General features: G+C 40.0%; 1 protein-coding gene across 2 annotated transcripts; it reads left to right on the top strand.

Annotated features, from left to right (window-relative positions):
- The first annotated feature begins 1,121 nt into the window (after nucleotides 1–1,121).
- Nucleotides 1,122–24,045, top strand: SLC35B3 (solute carrier family 35 member B3). 2 transcript variants are annotated; one of them, XM_063130357.1, is made up of 10 exons: nucleotides 1,122–1,223; nucleotides 5,947–6,200; nucleotides 7,413–7,534; nucleotides 8,778–8,932; nucleotides 10,633–10,740; nucleotides 15,735–15,832; nucleotides 18,358–18,450; nucleotides 18,977–19,088; nucleotides 21,767–21,836; nucleotides 23,348–24,045. In XM_063130357.1, exons 2-10 carry the CDS (start codon nucleotides 6,000–6,002, stop codon nucleotides 23,496–23,498), a joined length of 1,110 nt encoding a protein of 369 aa, XP_062986427.1. In that variant the 5' UTR covers nucleotides 1,122–1,223; nucleotides 5,947–5,999; the 3' UTR covers nucleotides 23,499–24,045. The 2 variants fall into 2 exon arrangements, with proteins under 2 accessions (XP_062986427.1, XP_062986426.1); XM_063130356.1 differs by lacking the exon at nucleotides 1,122–1,223 and adding an exon at nucleotides 1,287–1,383.
- Nucleotides 24,046–24,510: the final 465 nt, after the last annotated feature.

Raw genomic sequence — 24,510 nt, 5'->3', positions numbered from 1 at the left:
GTGCTTGCACGAGAGGTTCCTTTCCTTTCCCTTAGATTACTACGCACCTCCCGCTCCTTCAGCTCGTTCTTTCGTTACAAAATAAATCCCTTTTCATCCATCTTTTTTTTAAAAAATGTGCTGCCATTTCCTGCTGTGTGCAGGAAAAGTGGTGCGATATAAGTGGCCCCTGATTGGCCCATGTGGTCGTTGCTGCTTCCTCTTTCTCTCCCCGTCTAAAGAGACTGTCGCTATTATGGGACAGCAGCAGGATGCCAGAGCAACGGTAGGGAAAAGTGGAAATCCACCAGTCTGATGACGCTCTCTCTCAGAGAAGAAAACTCCTCTTTAAGATGGGGTTTGCCTGTGCAGCTTTTATAAGTACATGTTGGTTTTTTAAAATAAAAAACCGTAGTTACCAGTTAAACCAGGGGCACCTTTTTCATCAATCAAAATGTTTGAAGTTGAATACATCTAAATGTTTGAAGTTGATTAAACTAAGTAATCAACTAAAAGTTGCAACCCTACATATACTATTAAAAAGTTAACTGCCCTTTTCTTGTTCACAGAACAGCAGTTATCTGAAAAATGTCCAAGCAAGGCAAATAATCGCAGGCTCTGTTCATTCAGAAGGAAGCCCCACTAAATTCACTAAGGCTAACCTTCAGGTAAGCCTGTTTGCACCACTCCCGCGGTGGGGAGATGTTTTGGAGATGTTTTGGAGATGACCCACTCCAAACTTCGATTGCGTTCGAGGTGTGATTTTTCTTTTACTGGGAAGGGTCAAGGCAATGGGATATAAGACTCTGTAGCCCAGCCCCGCGGTGCGTAGCGTACAGAGAAGCAGAGCTGTGAATGAATCGATGTAAACGTGCGCGTTACAGGCTACGTGGCTCATGCGGGCTTATGGTTATTGTTGTTGTTATTGTAGCAAGGAAGGACCGCGATCAGCCGTGATTGGCCGAAGGAAAGCCAGGCGAGCAGCGTCAAGCTCGAGCCGTGGTCGCTGGCAGCGCTGAGCAAAGGGCAGGCGACCCGTCACCGAGCCGGGGCCAGGCCAAACCGAACGAGCGCCGAGTAAACAGATGCCGGCTCCGGCGGATCGATGAGCTCCGCGCTCCCCGCCATTTTGGGCGCTTGAGGGGGAGTGGAGCGGGGGCAGTTGGAGCGACACGGGGCTCCTGCCTGGCCTCCGCCTTCCTCTCCCCGCCCCCGCCCCGGTCAACCCATCTCCCCAGACTCAGGTAACTGGCGAATCCCACCCCGGCTTGGGCTCGGCACGGGGTAGTCGGGATAGTCGGGCTGCTTCCGGGAGCCCATCGCCCAGAGCTGGGCGGGGAAGGGAGCGGCTGGGCCACGCCTCGCCCAGGCAAGGGGCTTCTCGCCACTTCCTCCTCCTGCCGGGTGAGTCCGGGTCCGCGGAGGCAGGTGGCTTCCCCTGCTTCCCCTTTACAGAACCCGTTCTTGTTTCTGTTTTAGTCTCCGTTTGCCAATGTTATTATTTCTTTAAGATCTCGCCCAATGCTATAATACCTCCCTCCCCCGCAACTATTTTATACCCCAACATAATTAGAGCTCACGGTTTCTCTCTTCCTTTCGGTGTAGCCCACCCTAAACGCCTACGTCCCATCAAGTAATATTAAATGGGGGGTGGGGGGGTCGAGACGAGGTGGTAGCGCAGTTGTGCTCTCAATTCAAGCTTTCCTTGCCGGGCTTGTGCGGGGCTTCTCGTCGGGAGGGCTCTCTGAAAACCCTGGCATTGGGATAATGGGTGGGGGGCTGGAGAGGGTTTGGGGAGGGGGAGAAGCAGTCCCTCAAGCTGCTTTATGCAAAAAGCATAGTATGCGGCTTCTGCAACTGATGTTTGGGTTGCTCTGATGCCCTATATGTTAAGGAAGCTTAACTTTTCCTATTTCAGCATTTCACAACTGCCCCACGGGCATTATCTCTGCAGATTACAGCCTTCTAGGACATAATTGGCCAGCATCTTCGAGCAGTTTACATATAGTGCTGTAATATATTCGAGGCAAAACACAAACAGCAAATAGCCAGATTGACCTTTTTACTGAATTTTGCTTTGACAACCCTTAGGCTGGTGTAGAGTTGTTGTTGGGGAGATGTTCTGCCTTTTAAGAATTCCATTGCAGGAAAAATATATATCTTTACTGCTACATAAACATGGGGAAAGGCATACCTGTTGGATTTCTGTCTGTCATATAGCTGTTAAAGTTCTGAGGGGAGGGGATATCCCTAGAACCGTTCCTCACCCCAGTACGTCCTGCCAGGTTGATACATTTCTGTAATAAAAGAAGGGAGATAATTTATTATTTATTTATTGCATTTCTATACCGCCCAATAGCTGAAGAAGAAAGTTAGAAGGGTATATATATATTAAATAACATTTTGCAGTGGGGAAGAATATTTGGTGGGGGGTCGAATCTTAACCAGGTACATATTCAGGATTGTTTACTGTTTAAGCTCAACCATTTTCACTAGGAAGTTAATCCCATTAAGTTCAATGAGAATTTCTTCTAAGTAAGTTTAGGATTGTAGCCTGGTATAGATTTCTTATCCCTTAATGTATTTTAAACTACTTATTTGCCCTTACCAAATCTTACTAAAGACCGTTGTGTGTTTATGGACAGACAGTGAATAAAGAGAGATCAGCTAATAGGCTTTATGTTGCCATCTAGCTGTATGCCTTTCTGTGTTCTTTTAAATGTTTGTGTCTGTCTAAGTGTTTCAGTGTAAATCCCCAGCATGGAATTTTAGAAAAGGTGGTGACAGGTTTTTTTATGTCCTCTCTGATGCATTAACCATGGGTTAGATCTAGATTTTCTGTGGCCAGAGTCCTGCTTATACAACACTCCCATTGGAGGATTGGAGAAGGAACGTGGCATGGAGGGGGCCTGCAGGGCAAAGGGGCAATAAGTAAAATTGCTTTGCTCTAGTGGGGAATCTCTGCTGGATCTAAGACCCTTTGCAAGCAGAAGGGCAAGTCTGAGTCCAGTCCAATGACTATTCTCTTTAAACAGGTTAGCAGGTTGCTGTAAGATCCATTCTTCTTTTGGTAGACAGTCTCTGTGAAAATCACTTCTCCTGCCTATAATTGTTGTGCTTGCTGTTGAGCTAAAGAACACAGAGTATACACAAAGTTCTCTTTTTTATTTTCAATTTTTATTTACAAGCATGAAAGTATTTTGTGATTTTGGCTTGGACTTGTTGAAGTTTGTTGGTTGGTTCCTAGTCAACGGTTGGCCACTGTGTGAGCAGAATGCTGGACTAGATGGACCCTTGGTCTGATCCAGCATGGCTTGACTTATGTTCTTAAGTTGCTTGTGCTGGTAAAGCAATTTGCAGATTACACATATGCCAGAATGTGCTTCTGCATATAAATTCACATTGTTTGATTTTCAATTAATCTATCGTTAAGAGATGTTGGTACCAATTCAAGATTTTGTTTTTCAGCAACCACTTGTGTAAATATTTGGTGGTTTGTGCAGGATTTCTGCCACAAGGTGAAGTAGTGAATTGTGGCCAAGACTTACAGGAGAAATGTTTGGTCCTGTGCTGATCGTTTTCTCCATATAGTAGACTAGTTACATCACATAATGAATTTGTGAATGTGCTACCAGTGGCTGTTTCTCTGCTTTAAGTAGAATTACAAGGTGGATAGAAAAGCCAGTGGGGAGTTTTAATGCAGAAATTTCAGAAGCATGTTGCTTACTTGAGTCTGCTTAGAATCGGAGTGAGCAACTTGTGATCTTCCAGAAGTTTTGTCCTTTTTTAAAAAAAACACACCTATTTTAATATGTTTTTATTGTATTTTATCTTGTACACTGCAAATAAATAAATAAAAATAAATTAGCCCTCACTATTAGCTATGCTGGCTACTGCTGATGGGAGTTGTAGGGCAAAACATATGGAGAGCTACAAGTTGCCCATCCCTGACATGGATGATAGTTTTAACTAATCAGACTTGAAGATTAAATCCTGCATCCAAAATGACTGGTACTACGATGTCACAGTCCTGTAGTGCAGGGATGGGCAGAAGGTAGAACTCCAGATGATTGGGACTTCAACTTCCAGGACCCCATGCCAGCATGGACAATAGCCAGAATGCTAGTAGTTGCATCTGGAGATCTATTTTCTGCCCACCCCTACTGTAGAAATAGGCCCAATCTGGCAGATGCTCTGTGAGTTAGATTTGTTTTTGTTGTGGTACTAGTCAGATTCTTAGTAAGAACATTTGTGACAAGGTTAAAGAAAAGGAATCTTGAGGAAGAATGAATTTGTAGATTATCATTGAATTAAGACATGTGCTAACCTTGAAATTAGCATATAACTCTGGAGTAAATGTTCAGAGTTTTGATAGTGGAGTGTCTGCCTTCTGACCAGAGGAGGCTGTGTATGAAGTTTTGTTCCAATCCTGCAGCCCTTCTGAGATGAAACGGTGCCAGTGCTCAGGCAGGAAGTCTGCAGCAGGACTGGAGCAGGTGTAGGGGTGTATGTGTGTGAAATTACACACAGTATCTTAATAAGCTACTCATAGTAGCTTATTAGCCTGCTCATGTGGTGGTGGATCATGGATTACTTTAAAAAAATAAACTGCAGTGAGTAGCTTCTTAACTCATCATGGGCTATCGTGACGTCCAAATGCAGCCTGTACGTATGTGTTTTAATCCCAAACCGTAACTGACTATTTGTTTGGCAAGTGGTGATTTTGCTGGAGAAGTACTGTTTGGAAAAAAGAAAGAAATAAAGAATGGAGGAAAGTGAGTTTGGTTACACAGTATCCATTCATATCCATTTGAGTAGCAGTGTGAATCTTCAGTACATGTTGACATCACAAGATTTATGCAACCACATTGTTTAATGTTCATGGCAGTAGCAATAGCCACTCTAATAGCTATGTAAAGCAAACTGGAAGAACTCCAATTTATTGGAGGAACACTCTCAGGAGAAGAAACACAAACCATGAAATAATGTTTAGTAAACAGAAGGGGTATAAATAAGCACTAACTGCGGTGGGGGAGATTTGGATAGTACAGCCAGAAAACAACCAGGAAAATAAAAATTAATGCCTATTAAATTAGCTGCTGATCGGTTCTTTTAGAAAACATTGGCAGAACACTATGTTTATCCTGAAGCTGCAGGTAGGAAAAACTTCCTTTGGAACTCAGTTAGCAACTACAGTATTAAGGGTTTGAAGCAATGTATGAGTTGTATCTGCAGTTAGGCATTCTGTAAAATAAATGCCTCTCTTTCTTGCATAATACATCCTATTTATGTATTATGTGCTCACAGATGGGAATGCATGGAATAATTTTGGGATTTCCAGGCTGCAAGAATCTGAGGGAAATATCTGTAACTATTTTTATTTTTTCATTTTATTGTTTTGTTTTGTTGAAACTTATAATAAAAAAAAATGATTAAAAAAGAAGTAACCAGCACCTGTAGGTGCAAATGGAACACCCCCTACAGCAAGTGTATATTTTCTAGATAGTGGCCAAATGCATAGGTGTTGGGACTTGAACTTTTCTTTTCCTTTTCTGATCTTGATATGGTTGTAGGACTCTTATGAGGGAATATCAAGCTGGGAGTGTTCTAAATCTCAAGAGAAGAAGTCTTCTGGCTCCACACTTATTGAAGAGTGATTCTTGAAAAGCTATTTTGCATCAAATTTTGCTAACAAAATTGGGAGCTGTCTCTTATTTCTTTCCATGCTCTGATCTCAATTCTGCAAGTCCTATTGAATAAAGATCAAAGGTTTTAGTCATATAGAACAAAGAGTGCACATTTCTTTATTGGGTTGATGATTTCCATAACAAATATTGGAATTTTTTTTAATCCTTTTTGAAATTTTGAAGGAGTGAATTAATTTGAAAATAATGTCTGTTTGAGTATGGGACTAGTATGGTTTTCATTTGAATAATATCATGATCCAATCTAATCTTGTTTTTTCAGCTTCCAAACAAAGAAAATATTTTATTGCCACCGAATGCAGCAAACTAAGAATCATGGATCTGAAATTCAATTCCTCTCGAAAATATGTTTCTATCAGCGTACCTTCAAAATCCCAAGCTATGTCACCCCACATCAAATCAGTAGATGATGTAATAGTCCTTGGTATTAATCTCAACAAATTTAACAAAGCTACTCAATTTTTCATTTGTGTTTCTGGCGTCTTTCTGTTTTATCTCATTTATGGATATCTACAGGTAGGTTCTATAATTCATCCTTTATGTGCGTGTTTCCTTTTGCCGAATAGTTGTTGGGGGGAAATTTCTTATAACTTACTGGACCTATTCAGAGAATACGCTAAGCCATGGTTAGTCTGCTAACCCTTTTACAGCAAATATTTAGTTAGCATGTTTAAACCATGGCTACGTAGCCACCATGGTTAGGAATGGTTAATGACACACTAAGCCATCATGTTTAGCTCAAAATGCTTAACCCTCATGGTTTAGAGTGTTGTCTGAACAGAGCCGCTGTAGTTTGCTGCAAATATAAAGGCTGATCTGTTTTAACATAAAAAGATGCTCCATGCCCTCAAAGATACACAGGTGCCTAGCTGGCTCCCTCCGTTGAACAGGAGGGGGAAGACCACCTGATTGATTAGACCCTAATAAAAACTTATTCACATATTGCATATTTAGGTATATATTTAAACTTATAAAGTATGAATATGGCAGACATGTTTGTAAATGTATATCATACAGATAGTTTTGATAACCTACCATTGGGTTTTGTGGCTATTTTCTCATAGCACATGTATTCTATAATTCTACTAATGTGTGTATTATAATAAATATATGATTACGAAGTCCAACTTGATATGAGGTTGGGTGCAAGATTCATTCAGCCACTGCTTATGTACAAGACAGAGATGGTGTCTGAACTCCAAAACACAAAATCATTCTTTTGAACCTACAGTTTCTGCTCCAACACCCATTTTACAAAAGGCAAACCGATGAGTTTCAAGGATGAGCAACTTGTTCAAGAAACTGAACACATGGTAGAGGTGGGGCTTTTTTTTCTGGGAGGCTGGGCACATTAGACTTGCAGCCACTCACTGTTTTTATTTTTAAATAATGTCTCTGGGGCCCCTTTGGAGTGCAGAAGTATTCTTGAAAATGAAGATGGTGCCAGAAGTCAGCACTTTGCGTTGCATTATTCCAACCTCCTAGTTGTTGTTTTTAAAAAAAGCTAAATAAAAATTAGGGACAAGGTGCCTACCAGGCACCAAGGTAAGGCCTCAGGGTTATGCTATTCACTATTTTTGAGAAGGGAAGCAAACAAAATATTAAAATCTAATATAATCTAATTTAAAATTGAATACTATAATTTATAATTGAATACTAATATGTGATATGATTAATATGACAAACCCTGATATATATTTTTTATGTTTCTGTGTTTTATCTCCCCAGGAACTGATATTTTCAGTGGAGGGTTTTAAACCCTTTGGCTGGTACCTTACCTTAGTGCAATTTGGCTTTTATTCCGTTTTTGGACTCATAGAATTACAGCTTATTCAGGACAAAAGGAGACGGTATGATATTTATTCTTTACTGTTTTACATTTTCAAAATATTGTCTCTATAAAGTCTGACTCCCATTTTGCTATAGTTTTATTGAATAGATGCACAACGAAACTAGGCATGATTTGCCAAGTTGAACTAAGATAGAAACCTGTGTCTGATCAAATATTTCTCCTAAAGGTTTTGTCTGATTATTGAGGTCCCATGAGAATGCCCAAATGTTGTTGACTGGTGTGCTGTCCAAGCACACCTGGACGTGGAGTAGAATTTCTCTTCCTCCCCTCCTTAATGTGGGGAGTTTTTACACATAAACTTTGCCTTCAGATCCTCACATTGGTTGGCACAAATACTAAAATGCATAAAACATTTTATAGCAACAGATGCATACCTTTATCCTTTATTCCATGCTTAAAACAAGAATTATATTTTGTTAGCTTTTGCAAAATAATACCACTCACAGCACATGCCATCTACTTCAGACTTTCTGAAATCTTTGAGTAGAGTTAGTGTTACAGTAGAAACTTTTTCTGAAGGGCTGGGATCCAGTGGGCTGTGCTTGGAGCTTCTGTGCATGGAAACGGTCCTTGTGGGAGTTCCTCCTTCTGATCACAGTTCTCCCACTCTACAACTCTTGAAATCTGGAGAACCTGCGAGAGCACCCTTCCAATTCGACAGTAAGGGCTGCATTCAGAAAGGAAACTGGTCTTTTAAGATCCCACCTCTCTTTAATAATTCTTTTACTATGTAATTGGTGGAAGTCGTCGGATGAAGGTTTTAATTTGGCTTTATATGTGAGAATTGGAAAGTCATGAAGATTGAAGGTCTCAAGCCAATTATTTTGGAATAATTTCAATGATTGATATAGGAATGTGTATTCTTTTGTTTGAGAGAATGGTTGCTATTTAGCCCACATCCTCTCAGTTCAGTATATTTGTGTGGGGCAAACAATGAAAACCACGGAGGTTTGTGTTCCTATTTATTTATTGTCCTCCCAGATCTTTTTTAAAGTAGGGAAAAAAGATGTACGTACTGGCAATAAAATGAAAAGCATTACCCTTGGTAATATTACAGCAGTTACAAGTTTCTCATTTATCATATCTAATTAAAGAAATTCAGATTTCAGCACTTTTATAGATATCATAAATTTTAGAATAATTCACCAGCTTTAATAATATTCTTTACTTACCACAATATTAAAGCTTCTCTTTAGAGTTGCTGTTTGCTCCCAATACAGAGCTTCATTTATATTTTCCAGGATCCCAGGCAAAACCTACATGATAATAGCTTTTCTAACAGTGGGGACAATGGGTTTATCAAATACCTCCTTAGGATATCTGAATTATCCTACACAAGTAATCTTCAAGTGCTGTAAACTGATCCCAGTTATGATAGGAGGAGTCTTTATACAAGGTATGCCTTATTCTTGCTATTGAATGTTATTCATTTCAGAAAATAACCTTGTAAAGACCCAAGAATGGTTTTTTTTTTTCTTTCTCCCCACCCCCACCCCCACCCCGATATGCCTCCATGTCTTGGTTACCCCAAAACACAGATTTAAATCTTGAATTTGAGTCAACAGCTAATATAAACCACAGCAAAATTGTAAGCAAGGCTTCGAAGCAACTTCTAGGCAGCATATATGCAGTTCAAGGAACTCTTGTGCTTCTTGGAAAATCTTACCAATAAGAATCTCAAACAAAAACATAGTTTTTGCCTTCATGGTTGAAAAGGCAAACATCTGCCCTGAATGAAAGTTAACACCGCACAGTTAGTTAGTTTTATTGGGTCTTGGTTACACTTGTGGGAACACCCAAAGTAGAACGCTCATTGTGAAAGAGTTTTGAGAACTCTTCCTTGTACATAAATAGTTATTCTAGCCTCATTAATAAATCCACAAAGTCCAGTTTTTCAAATGCTTCTTAATTGTTCTCTGTGGAAAACAGGATTCTGAACACAACCCTAGCTGCTTTGAAAGCAACAGAATGCTAATTGTACTTTTGAAATTTTGGCTACAGTTCAATAATGTAGCTGAACCAATAAAAGACTAGCAGTATGTGATTTGCATAATGATAAAGAAGTTTAATCCGCAATAGTAAAGCAATTTCAAGACTGAAATCCACCTTAGCGTTTAAATGGAACTTGCCAAAATTCCAGATGTACTGCTGCTGAATACTTCTGAAGCAGCTAAAAGGGGCAATAAGGCATGCCACTTAAAACTTTGGTGACCTATGTGTCCCAGGAATTTAGCTAGTGTGCAGACGGTGTTATACTATGTTTTTGATGGTTTTAAATTTTGTATACTTTTTAATGTTCTCTGTTTTTAACTTTTGTATACTGCCCAGAGACCTTCGGCTATGGGGTGGTATATAAATGTAATAAATCAATAAAACGATACATTATAAAGTTTCAGTTTAATAGAAAATGCGTGTCAGCCATCTCTTTTGATAACTGGATGTCGGTATAGCGCCACAAAGGGCTGGTTCGTATGTTACTTTAGCGGCATGGTTACTGTTTCTGCGTTGCTGCTTCCCTACATCATTCCAATAAATATTTGCAGTAGGGATACAGTGTGGGAAGAAACATTTATATAGTAACTCTTCATGCCACAACTGTGGGCTCCTGGAGAGAGGCTGCACCTGTATGGAGAGTAAACACATCCTCTGCCTCTTCTACCTGTTTTCGTCATACATGCTACTGCTGCAATATGGAAAAGACCACTTGAAAGCAGTAACAATGCTGATAACCTATGAATTGGCCCAAGATAACATATGAATTGGCCCAAGAGATGGTGAATGGAATACTTTGACTTGTTGATTTCTTTATTTTATTCACAAAATTTGCCTGATGTGTGCTCAGGAACAAATGAATTGAAAGATTTATTTAAAAACATTTGTATCTCGCCCTATATCATTAAGATCTCAGGGTGGTGTACAGATAAAAGCATACATTATAAAACAAAAAATATACACAGCTAAAAACAAACCATGAACCAAGTTAAAACAATATATAACTTAAAAGCAGTAAAAACAATTAAAACAGTTAAAACAATGTGCTATTATACGATTATGTGGTGTCAACTCTGGTTTTCCCTTCCTTTTTTTTTTGCACAGGAAAACGTTATAACATTGCAGATGTTTCCGCCGCAATATGTATGAGCTTGGGCTTAATATGGTTTACTCTAGCCGATAGCACAATTGCACCGAATTTCAACTTGACAGGTAAACTGTATGTTCTGCAGCCTAATTTTAAAAAACACATACTTTGATAAAAAATAATAAACGTTGTTTACAAGAACAAAACTGTTGGTAAAAGTGTCTGACCGGCTGAACCAAAACACTTCCACTTACAGCATGCCTCTGGAGTTGTTGCTAAGTTCTATTCGTGAAGTTGCAGCAAACCTATCCTACTACGCCTTTTGGTGCTGGCCCAGCAAATCTTAGGCTATAATGCAGGGATGGGAACATCAGAGCTTATTGCACTGCAAATCCCATCATCCCTCACAATTGGCTCTCAGTATAATCCTACATACACAAATGAACTCAAGAATGAACTCAAAGTCTATGGGAAAACATAAATACAACTAAAGTAATGGGAGTTCTTCAGAGAGACTAATAGCTTGGGATTGTGGTCCACAAATCCCTGCTTCACTCAAAATTATGCATGATGTGGATAGGGGGACATCTTTCTCCATCTCCCATAATACTAGAACCAGGTGTCTTTCCATGAAGCTGATTGGTGGGAGGTTCAGGACAGATAAAAGTACTTCTTCACACAGTACATTGTTACACTATGGAATTCGCTACCGGAAGATGTAGTGAAGGCCACCAATTTGGATGGCTTTAGACGGGAGTTGGATAAATTCCTGTAGGAGAAGGCTATCACTGGCTACTAGTCCTGAGGGCTGTGTGCTACTTCCAGTATCACAGGTAGTAACCTATATACACCAATTACAGGGGAACATGGTCGGGAAGGTGCTGTTGAACCCATGTCCTGCTTGTGGGTTCCTGGTTGACAGGTGTTTGGCCACTGTGGACAGAGTGTTGGACTAGATGGACCCTTGGTCTGACCCAGCATGGCTCATTGTGACATCAGTCAAGCAGTTGTTCCCTGCAGATTATAAATATGGATCTTTTGGAATTCTCTTTATATTTTAGTTCACTGAGCATGTTACTTTGCTAATAAGCACTGTGGTCCTCCTAGATCATGTGTGTATGTGTCTGTCCATTTCCATAAGGTTTAAACCACAAGGAGGCTTGGTTTGGGAACCTCTGTACCGACAGATGGCCTGCCACATATGTACCCGCTACATGTTAACTACTCAAAAATAATAGACCGTTGCATGTTGCATCCCAGATTTACTTGGGGCTCAATCCTATAGTGATGCCTGTAAGCCTCCAAACTCAGAGGCTTATGGGCATCCTATGAAGAGCAAGAGGAGCAGCAGAGGCAAGCTTCCCCATTCCTCCCACTCCACATTTTCACAAGACAGGCTTTTTTTCTCATCTAGCTGGGACTCTGCTGAACAGAAGGGGGGAGGCTGGGGAGGCCTGGGGATACTTTGTATACATCAGAGAGGGGGGTAAAGGCATATCCCCTTTACCTCCTCTCCCAGGTGGCCTTTGTGACCTCAAGAGAGGCATCTGGCATGGTTCTCTCTGGTTTTGTTGCAAGGGGGAGGAGGAGGAGGCGGAATGGGCGGCAGGGAGCACAGATTCCTGGATCCACTGTCGGAGCACTGTTTCCCATGTCAGATCCAGGAATCCAAATTACCCTCTTCCCCACCCCACCACGACTCCTGCATTGAGCAGGGGGTTGGACTCGATGGCCTTGTAGGCCCCTTCCAACTCTGCTATTCTATGATTCTCTGACTCTGTCTAGGGGACATAGGATTGCACCCTCATTTATTAATTTAAAAAATCAATTTTAAGGTGGGCTTTTCCTGAATATATCAAATACTTCACTTGCGTTCAGCCCTGAAATATACTTTTACATGCAATCTTCTGTTTGAGAAGTAAAAAAAGACAAGAAAAGGAGTGCTGTAAAGCAGAACTGTTTGCTGAATAGCAGTAGAACTCCATGACCTTTGCAAGATGCACACTTAATGAAGCAGGGGATCACACACTTTGGGGGCAGCGAATAGCAGAGCCAACTCCATATGTCTGTTTCAGCTCTACGTAAAGTCATCTCTTTCCTTCAGAGATTAATATTATTGCTGATTTATCCATATGCATGTTTGTTGTCCAATAAGAAATTATGTTTAGGATTCTGTATAAGGTGTACAGCATTATAATCAGATTTTTGCTTGACTCCCAAACATTGTGAATATCATTTAGAGAGTGTGTATATTTCTGTTGCTGGCAGTTCCTTAGCTGTCAAAAAGACTGCCCAAAATTCCACTCGCGACTGAGAAAAGAAAATACTGGATTTGGCGGGTGGGGCGTTATTGTGGAATTTGCTGAAAGTAATGGCAGATTCAGGATTCATAAGATCAAATAAGGCCCATTGCTGGGTGCAAGATGGGTATCTTCGTGCTAGCACGAAGATTTCACCCTACAGAGAAAGCAGGAACTTCAGTGTCTTTTTTTAATATAATTTCCATGAAACCTCTGCTTAATCACCAGTCGTCATGGCCAACTGCAATTAAGTCTATGTAAACCACATTTGATCATATTCATCTCCTGTTAGCTTTGGTTTCCCCCTCCATCTGTTCTCTCTCCATAAACTAATTTGAGATTGTAAGCTCCTTGAGGTAGGGACTTGTTTCTTTTGCTGATGCCTTAATATTTTGTGTACATTGATGGTAGGATGTGAATGAATAATTATGACTTTTATGCTACAACAACAAATATGGCTTTTAGAGGGTCCAGCTATTGAATATGCTCTAAATTTGCATTTGGTCCTGCTTTAAAATTATGTATGTGGAGCAAAGTATAGTTTTCATAAGTGGGTGAGAAAATCAAATTCTTAAGAATATACTTGCATTTTAGGGCATGCAGCCTTGTTAATCACAAAGGTTGCAATCCTATGCTATGCATGCTTATCTAGGAGTAAGTTCCATTGAACTGAATGGGCCTTACTTCTGTGTTGACATGCATAGAGTTGCATTGCAAATAACATGGCATTTGCATCTACCAGTGTTTAATCAAATTGTGATGGAATGGTTTATATCTAAGTTTGTGTGATTCTTGGCTGAAGCATTTCTTGACTCTCATAAGTTAATCAATTTTTAAAAAACGTTCACATTGTCAAGAGCAAATCTATTTAAATGTGATAGTGTTGTCTGAGGAGACAAATCTGAGCTTTAGGATTAAACGTAATTTGTAATTTTTGCTGATACAAATGTTAGAAACATAAAAGCTAGGTGAGTTTAATGTATGACATGTATGAACGATACAAGCAGTATTTTGTCCAACAAACTTTTGAAAAGTTTAGAGTTAAGTCTCTTTTAATAATATTGGAGAATAGGGTAAGCAGCATTTTGCAAAGCAAAAAACAAAACAGACAACAACAACAGGAAAATAAGCCTAAGAAATGCAGCACTGAGAATTCTGTTGATACTTAAAATGTCAGAAAATAAATCAGCTACTGCTTGCATCAGTTCCTGGAAAGAGAGTAGAAGGAGAGACTTCAAAGAACGTCTCTCTCTAGTGTCCTTTCTCACCCTCCACTCTGTCCTACTGTAAAAGAGATGATCTATGAAAACAGGAAACCTGAAGATAACATTGTTTTGTCTTCTATATGAGGACTTTGTTTTTGCTATTGCACTTTAAACACATTTATTATCACTTGCATAATATGTAAAAAAAAAAAGATTTTCCTCTGCACAGATTAAAAGAGTGCAAGGAAGGAGAGATTGTATAACAAATGTTATTTGTTTTATAAATTCCAATAATTCTGGATCCATGGAACCTTGTTACTAGTTCTGCGTGCCCCAAAAAAATGCTATCGCCTTGTGTTTCTTCAACTGCAGTCACTTATGCCAGGCAGTAAGCTCTTCTGGAATTGGTGGAAGTTTCAAACGAAATTTGTGATATTGCATGGGGGCTTGGGGGGATGCCGTTCAAAAGTAAAATATCAGAAATTCCACTGGGCATGTAAAAACTAGTTCTTTGGATCCTGACCGTATTATTTGTCAGGACAGTAAGGCCTAATCTACACCTGCCATTTATTCTGCAGTGGTCACGAGGTCGTCCCTGCATGTCCAAATGACGCACAGCTGATCCCGGGGTAGCTGGGACTGCTTTTCCCTCTACTTTTTTCTGCTGTCTTGGGACAATCCTGAGCTCTGTGGGCAATGTGGCTCTCCCTTCCAGGGTTCTCCCTCTTCTCCACAAGTAGCAGGGCTCAGGAAATGGGCATGGAGCTGTGCAGGGGGAATTCGGGGGTGAAGGGGAGAGCATTTTCACCATCGTTGAGATGGAGCTCAGCATCTTGCAGCACTGAGTTTGTGATGTTTTGGTTTTTCTAAAATCTCACCTTCGTACAGGATTGCAATTGCACAAATGTGTCCTCTTTTTTAAAAAAATGTCGACACAGAATGTCCCTCTTTACTTCTGGGACAACTTGCTGCCGTGTGGTCCCTGAAGGACGATCCCGGAAGTGGAAAACTCCATGATCATCCCTCCCCACTCCCCAAAGGGCTGCAGGTGTAGGTGAGCCCTAAAATTCTGGGTCCAGTGACATTTACTTCTGCAATAATTGTTCCTTATTTTTTGTCTTATTTAATAAACCAATGTTAAAGTTTTGCTGCAACCAAGGCCACAATGTTAAATCCAACATTAAATTCAATGTTTTACTCACACAACAGGACTTTCACCCTCTCTGCTTCCCACCCCACCCCAACCACGTGAAAATCTGCTCTGGATGGTTTCCCAGTTCTCCAGAGCAGATTTTGAGGGCACACGTAGGGCAGGAGGAATTGCCCCCTCCCAATTCCACTGACAGAATTGCTTCCATCAGCAGAATAATATTGTTGGACGCAACCCTAGGACTTTTCACAGGTAAAATTTGGAAGTATTTTATTATGCTGTCCAAATTCCCTTGTCGGAAAGGTGGTCCCCTGGTACAGGGTTCTGTTGTGTTACAGTATTCTAGACATTCTGAGAAATAGTCTTTATATTTGTCTAGTAGAAATGTTGGCATTTGAGTATACATCTACTGTTTTATTGTATCCTCATTTTGAAAGATGCATTTTTTTCCTGATTACTTGAAGGTGTGGTCCTTATATCACTTGCCCTCTGTGCAGATGCAGTTATAGGAAACGTACAGGAAAAAGCTATGAAGTTGCACAACGGCTCAAACTCTGAAATGGTAAATGCTCCCATTCTGCAAAGTCATTGAGTTAATTAGCTGCTGGGGTGGGGGAAGTTCCATTGTATGTCTGTCTTCTGTTTTAAGTCAGGCTACTGTGTTTATGTTGGGACAATAATACCAGAAAATTCTTGTCTAATAGTGAAACGATTCATTGCTCTGACCTAACGTAACTACAAGAGTAACATTTTTAATGCACAGGTCCAAACAGCTTTTACAAAAAAAATATTATGAAGGATGTATGTTTCCAGCCAACTATTATATTATCAAATCAAATGTAAAACATTATTGGCCACCTTAACACCATTGTGCTTTGAGACTAGTCAAAGAAAAGGCTGCCACCATTGAGTCGTTTTAGGATTTTTCACCAGAGCAGTACCCATGTTGTTCTGTTCGGTCTCAAACTGTACATGAGTTTGCACATTTAGTCAAAGTATAATTGTGTTGAATGTATGTTTTTAAATGTCCTCCCGCCTTGTCTGTACAGTTTGGGAGGAGGAAAAAATACTTTAAAGATATGGGTTGTAAGTGGCTTGCTCATTGATGATTTAGACAACTGTAACGGGCTCTACATGGGGCTGCCTTTGAAAACTGTTCAGAAACCTCAGTTCATCCAGAATGCTGGGCCCAGACAGTTAAAGGGTCACGCAACTCCGTTGTTACAGCAGCTTCACTGGCTACCAGTCTGTCTCTGGGTGAAATTCAAAGTGCTGGTTATGCCCTGTAAAGCTTTATATGGCTTGGGACAAGGCTACCTGAAAGACTACCTTCTCCCATATGAGCCTGCCCAGTTTCTAAGATCCTCCCTATAGGCCCTTCTTTCGAGATCACCGCCTTCAGAGGCACGTTTGGTGGCGACCCAAGAGAGGACTGTTTCCGTGGCTGCTCCCAGACTATGGAACTCCCTCCCATGGAAGCCATGGGCATGTCTAGACCTTCCTGTGAAGGGGGGATGATCTCGCGGTTTTATGATCTCAAGATCGTCCCCCGCGACATCCTAGGAGGAAGAGGATGTCGCGCCCACCTTTTGGGGTTCTTTTCAATCGGAGAAGAGCGCACAAGTGCTTGTGTGCGGTTACTGTTTTAAAGGGGGGAAAACCTCCCACTCGCCCCCCATCCCCGATGGGCACAGAGTTCCTGAGGAGCTCCATGCCCCGTGTGCAGTTCCTGCTCCTCACGTTTACTTGCAGGCCACATGTCCCAGTCTCGAGATCATCTCAAGACTACGGAAAAAATTGAAATTAATGGGTAGGGCGATATCCCGGGGAAAGGGAGGGATCATCCTTCCCTGCTCGCGGGATCCCCTGTGCGTCATGTGGATGCACAGGGACGATCCCAGGACGATCCCTGGGATATCACCCCGTCTAGACATGCCCTTGGTTTGCTCCCATTCTGCTAACGTTCTGCCAGCAGACAAAGACCACTTTATTAAGAAGGCCTTTAGCCTGTAAGTGGGTTGGATGTTGTATTTAATCCTTTTCTTTAGTTATGTTTTTATTGTATTTTAACGTATTGTTTTAAACAATTCAATGTAACCTGCCTTGAGTGCCATTTTTTAGTGAAAAGCAGGGTACAAATTAAATAAATAAATAAATTATAGTTTAGCATTAACTTTAGTCTGCAAGATTTTAGATTATGTATTTTAGAATTAAAAGATATAAGGTCTGGCGCTCAGATTCAACACAATTGGGATTAGAAGCCACAGTGGAGTTTCTTGAAATCAAGCATTCTTAAATTTGACTGGGTTATGCTTATTGTGTACAACTATATGGAGCACTGAGTAAGAAAACGGCAGGGGTTGCAAATTGGATTGCCTGAACAACATGCTGCAGTGAGGGCCAACCTGTGCAATCCATATGAAATCCATGATTTAAACATTCCTCTCACACACCCATGCCATTTGACTGATCAAAATCACAAATATGCCCCAAGGGACCACCTCACGAGGAAAACAGGAGTCTGGGGTCAGGATTTTGTTACAGTAGCATGGAGGGAAAGAAGGAAATGCCTGCAGCACCAATCCGCCAATCAGATTTGCATTCCTGTGCTGCAATGTGTTAATGTTCATACAGCGTTCATACGTTGTAGTAAAATCTATTCAAAATGTGAATTCAAAATAATGGTGCATTGTACTTCATGATGTAACCTGTAAACAAGCCCTAGGACTTAATTCCTTTGTTTTAGTGGATTGATGGAAGTGATGTCATCCACTTGTGTAACTCAGGCAGTGCAAATCCGCGCAGTCAGCAGTTATCTCATGAGAACTGTAATTGTCGTGTTACAGCTTGGTTGTGTGAAATGGCAGGTAAATTAGCCATTAATTCCCAGTTGAGGCCGGCTTATCAAGTCAGAAACGAATATCTCCCTTAATTGTGTGAATTTGCCTGCATTTTGGTTTAGAAATGTGGCTTTGAAAATATACTATATCAACAAAGATATGTGCTAAAAAAGACACAGCACACGCAATTTTATGGACTTCTTAAAATATCACAAGTTTAAATAATTTGTTTTTGTAACTATTCCAGGTTTTGTATTCCTATTCAATAGGTTTCCTGTACATTTTATTGGGGCTGACATGCACTAGTGGCTTAACTCCTGCAGTAACATTTTGCTCAAAGGTAAATGCATTTGTTTATTTTGTATTCTAAACAGTGGGTGGGTTTTTTTCATATATGTGCTGTTATATTACTTGTTTGCCTAATCCACATTAATAATGTTTATATTCATAGTGCTCCTTGAATATTACACATATTTACATTAAGAAATGTAAATTGTGTGATTCATTAATTAATTAATTCATGTAGAAACTTATCTGGGAGAAAACCCCATTGAGCTCAATGGGACTGCTGAATAAACATGTATAGGATTGCACTGCAATCCTATTTGTTTAGCCTGAAAACTTTTATGTACCCAAACTCATGAGGAATTACTTTTTATTTTTCTTTGAAAAGTGAGGGAATGATTTTTATCATTTCATTATTGCTTTCTCCATTATTCTATCAAAATTAAATAAAATCTTTGAATGCTTTAAGCATTTTTACTTTGGTTCAGGCAGTCGATTAAAGACATTTATTTCATTTTGTAATACCTCAGGGTTTGTTTAGCATTTTCCTAATTTTGTTGTTGTTATTATTGTTCCTGCAGCATCCAGCTCAAACATACGGCTATGCGTTCTTGTTTTCCTTGACTGGCTATTTTGGAATCTCTTTTGTCCTGGCTTTGATTAAAATCTTTGGGGCTCTTTTAGCTGTAACAGGTATAAAATAGTTCATATTTTAATAGAGGAATTGAATAAAATCCCACTTTGGGGTAACACTTGTAATTTATTCCTACTCTGACACTTTTGTTCTGTGAATGGTTTTCTAGATTCATGTGGTGATGCATAGTTTAGAAGCGTTCAGATTTTTTGTTTGATCTAGTGCTTCTGCTTATACAGGCTGTTTGCACAAATTTAGGTCATTGATGGAGAGGTGAATGTCACTTCTACATATTTGCAATTCAAAATTGCACCCCGAAATATGTATTCTATGGAGAAAAAATGTGTGTAAAAACCAATGAGTTAGAGAAAAAGAAATGATTAAATTAGAAAATTTCCAAGTTTTTTAATTGTAAATTTAGTACCATGGAAATTCTTTTTTACCTGATTTAATTTTTTATATTTTAACAGGATTACAATTATATGTGATCAAGAAATCTTGCATTCAATAGCATTAAAACAGATAAATCTTCACAAGTCAATTCCAGCTGCAATCCTATGGCCATTTTTGGAGTAAGCCTCATTGAAATCATTGGGACTTACTTCTGAGTAGACATGTATAGGATTGTGTTGTAAAATTGTGTTGATTGATTGATACAAAACAAATGTATTCTCAGAATCAACATGGTGAAATAACTCAAATGAAAAATCAAATTTAATTAACTTTAAAAAGAGGAGTGGGTGTGGCTCTATTGACTTCGTGGATCGTCTTTGTATATTGAAAATATGCATACACTTTGGTCTACCCGCACATCATTCTTTTTAGGGAAATTTGATTAGTTTGTCTCTTAAAAGCCTTCCCCCATTAGGGATGGAGAGATTAGTTGACCCACAACTGTCTACACAGCCACTAGAATTGCATTGATTAGGAGATGGTCATTCAGCTCTCTGCCTCGTAGTCTTCTGGAATTGTATTAAATATTTCTCTGTAAATTTCTAGGTATCTTAAGGGTCACATGCACACTTCATAATCAAACATTGCCACATATTGTAAGGCAGACGTAATGCATGCACTTGGATCTTGGTCCTTAGCTTTAGAAAGGCATGTGTGTGCAACAACAGAAAGGAAAGCCAGGTGCCTGACCATTTCTGAAGTCTTATCCAAAGGTTCTTCTTCGTGGTCTCTGTGCATCACACATATGGGCTCTGCAAGCAGGCCCATGCTCCATGTTACTGCTCCATCTGTCTAGCAAAGGATGCCACATCAGGAGTACAAGTCTCTGCTTGATATCATAGTAGCTGAAGTGGCCCCAATTATCAGCTTAATTTGCCATTAGGTAAATGCAGTTAAACTACTTTATTTCCAGATTCTTTAAAAAGAACGGAATAATAGGATGAACCGTTTTCTCCTTCACAATTAAAAAATCTTATGTTCTAGTTTTATTTCTGGCGACAAACACCTGGGTGACCTTGGACAAATCACTTCGCCTTCTTGTGCCTCCATTTTTCAAATGTGAATAAAATATTTACACATCCATAAAGAAGTGCTTTGGCTATCCATTGGGGTGGGGGGTGAGAAGTTCTGTATTACTGCTGCATATTATTTCATTGCAGGGGATTGTGGCAGAATGAGACAGATATACGGTATGGTGAAAGGCTGATAAGAAGTCCTATAAAAAGGCTTCATAACTACAAAATCTTCTGCTATAGCAGAAGACTGACAGGCAGCCTGAGCAACATAATTTGCTGACATTGTTGTGCCTGCGGGGGAATTCCACCATGCACAGTCACTTGCCCTGTGAAGTCTGCCTCATTGTGTAAATGCCTAAAGGTGCTGAGGATGAGGAGGTTACTCTGCTGTAGTAACCGGTCAGCATGCTGCAGTATTCATTAGGGCAGTCACTCGACTAGGTTGACGAATCATCTCCCTTTTACCAATTAATTAAATTGCTTACCACCAGAATATAGACACCATTCTCAGATACTAAAGTAAAGGTGAGAATGTATAGCTCAGTAACCAAATATTGCCACTTATTGTAAGGCAGACTGTCCTTAATGTTTTCTTCTTCTCCTTGATTCCCCATTGTGATAAGACATATCAGGACCAAAGCAAGCATAAAATATAACTAGAAGCCTCATAATTGAAAATTTACGTTCACTGATTAAAATGGGACCCTACTGATTCACTCAACTAAAGCCATAGTTGATTGATTCCCAGATTTAAAGCTTATAGCCCTGGTGTTCATGCAGTTAGGAGCAAGAGATCTTTTGCAATGATTCTGTCCTCTTTGGTCCCTGCTCCTCTTCTCTCCGCCTCTTGGTGGCTAAGGCCAATGAAACCCCTCCGTACAAGCACCTTCAAGCATTACACATAACATGTCATCTAAAGAAGCTTGCCATTAGAGCTTCAGATAGGGTTACATCTGTAAAACAACATCCACATGGTTCCTGATCCAGAAAAGATTGGTAATAAATCCAATTTAAAATCAACAGGAACTAGTCATGACTAATTTAGATCTCATTCATTTCAGTGGGGCTTAAGTGCAACTAACATTCTCGGTATGGGGACCGCAATGTCAAGTCTATTGCATTTAAATTCAAGTTGGAGTGAGCTATGAGGCTGAAGCTCCATGTTTATGTTCCTTTGCACGATGCTTCTGTTCTGGTGCATTAAAAGTTGTATAATAGTTGGGCTTGAATGCTTGTTTAATGTACTCGTGTGTGCGTTTTTCTTTCAGTCACAACAGGAAGAAAAGCAATGACGATTGTACTTTCTTTTTTGTTTTTTGCAAAACCATTCACATTCCAGTAAGTATTACTCAAATTTCTACATGTTATGAATGTTAATATACCCAATTAATAGCATTTAAAAGTATTCTCAAAACCATGCTAATATAAGTCTAGCTAAGAAACTGACAATTTATGGCCCTCATACAATACTCAAGCACCATTGTTTGTTATGTAACTGCCTGCCCGCGCTGCCCCTGGTGAGATTTCTGTGTCCTACTTTTAATTTCTTTACAAAAAACAGGGGATCTCTTCAAATGGCTGTTTTTAACACCCTCCTTGACTCATGAATCTCCTTTTCTGTGCATGCAGAATGCATCTGCAAGGTGTAATACATGAGTGAATAGCCATTGTTAAACTGGAACACTTTATCGTACAATGGCCTGTTCTGCACATCATAGTAAGGCACATTCTGTAGAATTCTGGCTTATGAATGAGCAGATGTGCTGGTTCACCCTGCTTAATTGCTCCCACTTGGTTCCTCCTGCCAGAGGAAGTGGATGACCAATCCAGAAAGCCTCTGCTTGTGGTTTGCTTTGTGTTACATCTGAAGCAAGCCTCCTGACCAGTTCCTCTTCTAAAGGGTCAGAATCATAAGTTAGGGTTTGGTCTTGGTGTTGAAAAAGACAGTGCTCTATGGCCGATTCTGGAAATACCTATTGAACAACTGTAATAGTATAAATAGCTCTCACAAATTTGCTATAATACTGAAGATGATGTTGGATTGTATCGTTTGCCAATAATTCTGAAATTGTGTGCCATGAACAAACTGCTAATGAGCCACAGAAAATGATTTAAATTGAACGATTAAGGGCTCTTCTTAACCCAAAAGATCCACCCATACGGAAGGCTGCCTGCTTTTATCACCTAATCAGTCTCCATGGGGGGGAGATAATTTTGGCTCATCTCTGCATTGTGTTTGATTGATGGACCTGGTCATCAGGGATGCTTTAGGGTGGATTCCTGCATTGAGCAGGGGATTGGACTCGATGGCCTTGTAGGCCCCTTCCAACTCTGCTATTCTATGATCATACTCAATACAGAGCAGCAGAATTACCCATCCTCTTAGGGAGCCATCTTGTGTGTGTGTCTACATGGGCCATTTCTCTAGCTTGATCACCTTCCTGTCAGTTCCCAGGCAGAAGCACAGTAGTTGGGCTACTCTGGGGCAATGCTTATACTCACATACTCTAAAAGAAAATTTCAATAGGTATAAGAGTGAACCATACTTCCAAGTTTTATTTGGCTTACCTCTCTGAAGTTTGGAAAATGCTGGGTTATCTAATAGTAGTGATGTAATATGGTAGACAAATAACTAGAAATTTGGTTTCAAACAATACAAAACCATATTGCTATTAAGTCGTAAGAGGAATAATAAACACGTAAGCTAAAACAAATTGTCTACCACTTTCCCCCTTCAATTTCAATTCTGAAGCTACAGTTTGGCCTTCTGCAAAGGTCTTAGCATGATCTACATGCACACATGCAGTTCCTAATGTGATTTCCCCCCTCCCCCTCTTCTTCCTCTTTAGGTATGTTTGGTCAGGCTTATTAGTTGTCCTTGGTATATTTCTCAATGTTTACAGCAAAAACATGGATAAAATCAGGCTGCCTTCACTACGCAGTCTCTGGAATAAATCTGTTGAAGACAGAAAGACAAGGACGTTGTCCCAAACTGTGTAGACTGTGGCTTCTGCCATTTCCTGCGCTGGACTTTTCATTTCTGTTACTTTGTTGCAATAGTCTCCAGCTGATTCATTTTCCAAAGGGAATGATACTAAAACCAAAGGAGTCGAAGGCATTTTGTCCACTTCTGGATGGCTGATGTCAACATTTCTGTGATAGCCTTCGCTTTGGAGCACTTGGACCTCATCCTCGGAGTGGGCTTAGCCTGGATAGTGCCATTTGATAATGGGCTTTGAAGGAGAGTAGTTCTTGGAAGAGCTGCTGGAATCCTCACTCCAAATGGAGCATTTGGGAGAGGGTGTGTGATTTAATTTGGGCATTTTAATTGTATCAAAGATGCTGATGCTGCTGAACCTATGGGTCTTTGCGTTTTATTGTTGGGAGCAGTTTATTTAAATGTAATGTTGTATTGAACCTTAATAGAAACTAATCAGAACTCTGTTGAAAAAAACAAAGTTTAAGCCCGCAAGGTTGAAATCATTATGCCATAATCCTTTTTAAAATAAAAAATAACATTTCGGTTTATAAAGAAAACTTTTGTTCACATTGTCAGCATCGGAAGCTTTTCTTCTGGAAAGAAAGATAACTCACTTAAAGTTGATGGCTTCAAGACACCTCGAAAGGGACCAGTCCTTTGTCTATGCGTTTTCTTGCTGATAACATATTAATTCTTAAGGAAGGATCCTTCACATTAGTATCCAGAAGGGCTTAATGTGCCAGGCAACTCACTGCGCCAAATAGTTCCTTGCTACCTCTCGGTGTTGTAATGAAATGAGAGGAAGCTGGGACACTAAATAAGGAGTGGAGGATCGATGCTTTGCACTGCTGATTGCATATTGTAATTAGTTTGGGAATTGGCTTGTTCAGTGGAGATCCCTGTACTGTGCACTTTTTAAAACACACACACAACAACCCCACAATTCTGTGCCATGAAAAGTTGAATTTTACAATCTGAATAAATTATGCCCATGTGCATACATTTGCTTGTTTCACATACTTTATTCTGCTT

The sequence above is a fragment of the Elgaria multicarinata genome, chromosome 7, assembly GCF_023053635.1.
Source record: "Elgaria multicarinata webbii isolate HBS135686 ecotype San Diego chromosome 7, rElgMul1.1.pri, whole genome shotgun sequence".
Lineage (NCBI taxonomy): Eukaryota > Metazoa > Chordata > Lepidosauria > Squamata > Anguidae > Elgaria > Elgaria multicarinata.
This window is presented reverse-complemented; position numbering and strand designations above follow the sequence as displayed.

Coding starts and splice junctions, on each gene's coding strand:
- SLC35B3 (XM_063130357.1), top strand. CDS start 6,000: ATGGATCTGAAATTCAATTCCTCTCGAAAATATGTTTCTATCAGCGTA. Junction 10,741..15,734: donor ACCGAATTTCAACTTGACAG/GTAAACTGTATG, acceptor GATTACTTGAAG/GTGTGGTCCTTATATCACTT. Junction 18,451..18,976: donor CAGTAACATTTTGCTCAAAG/GTAAATGCATTT, acceptor TTGTTCCTGCAG/CATCCAGCTCAAACATACGG.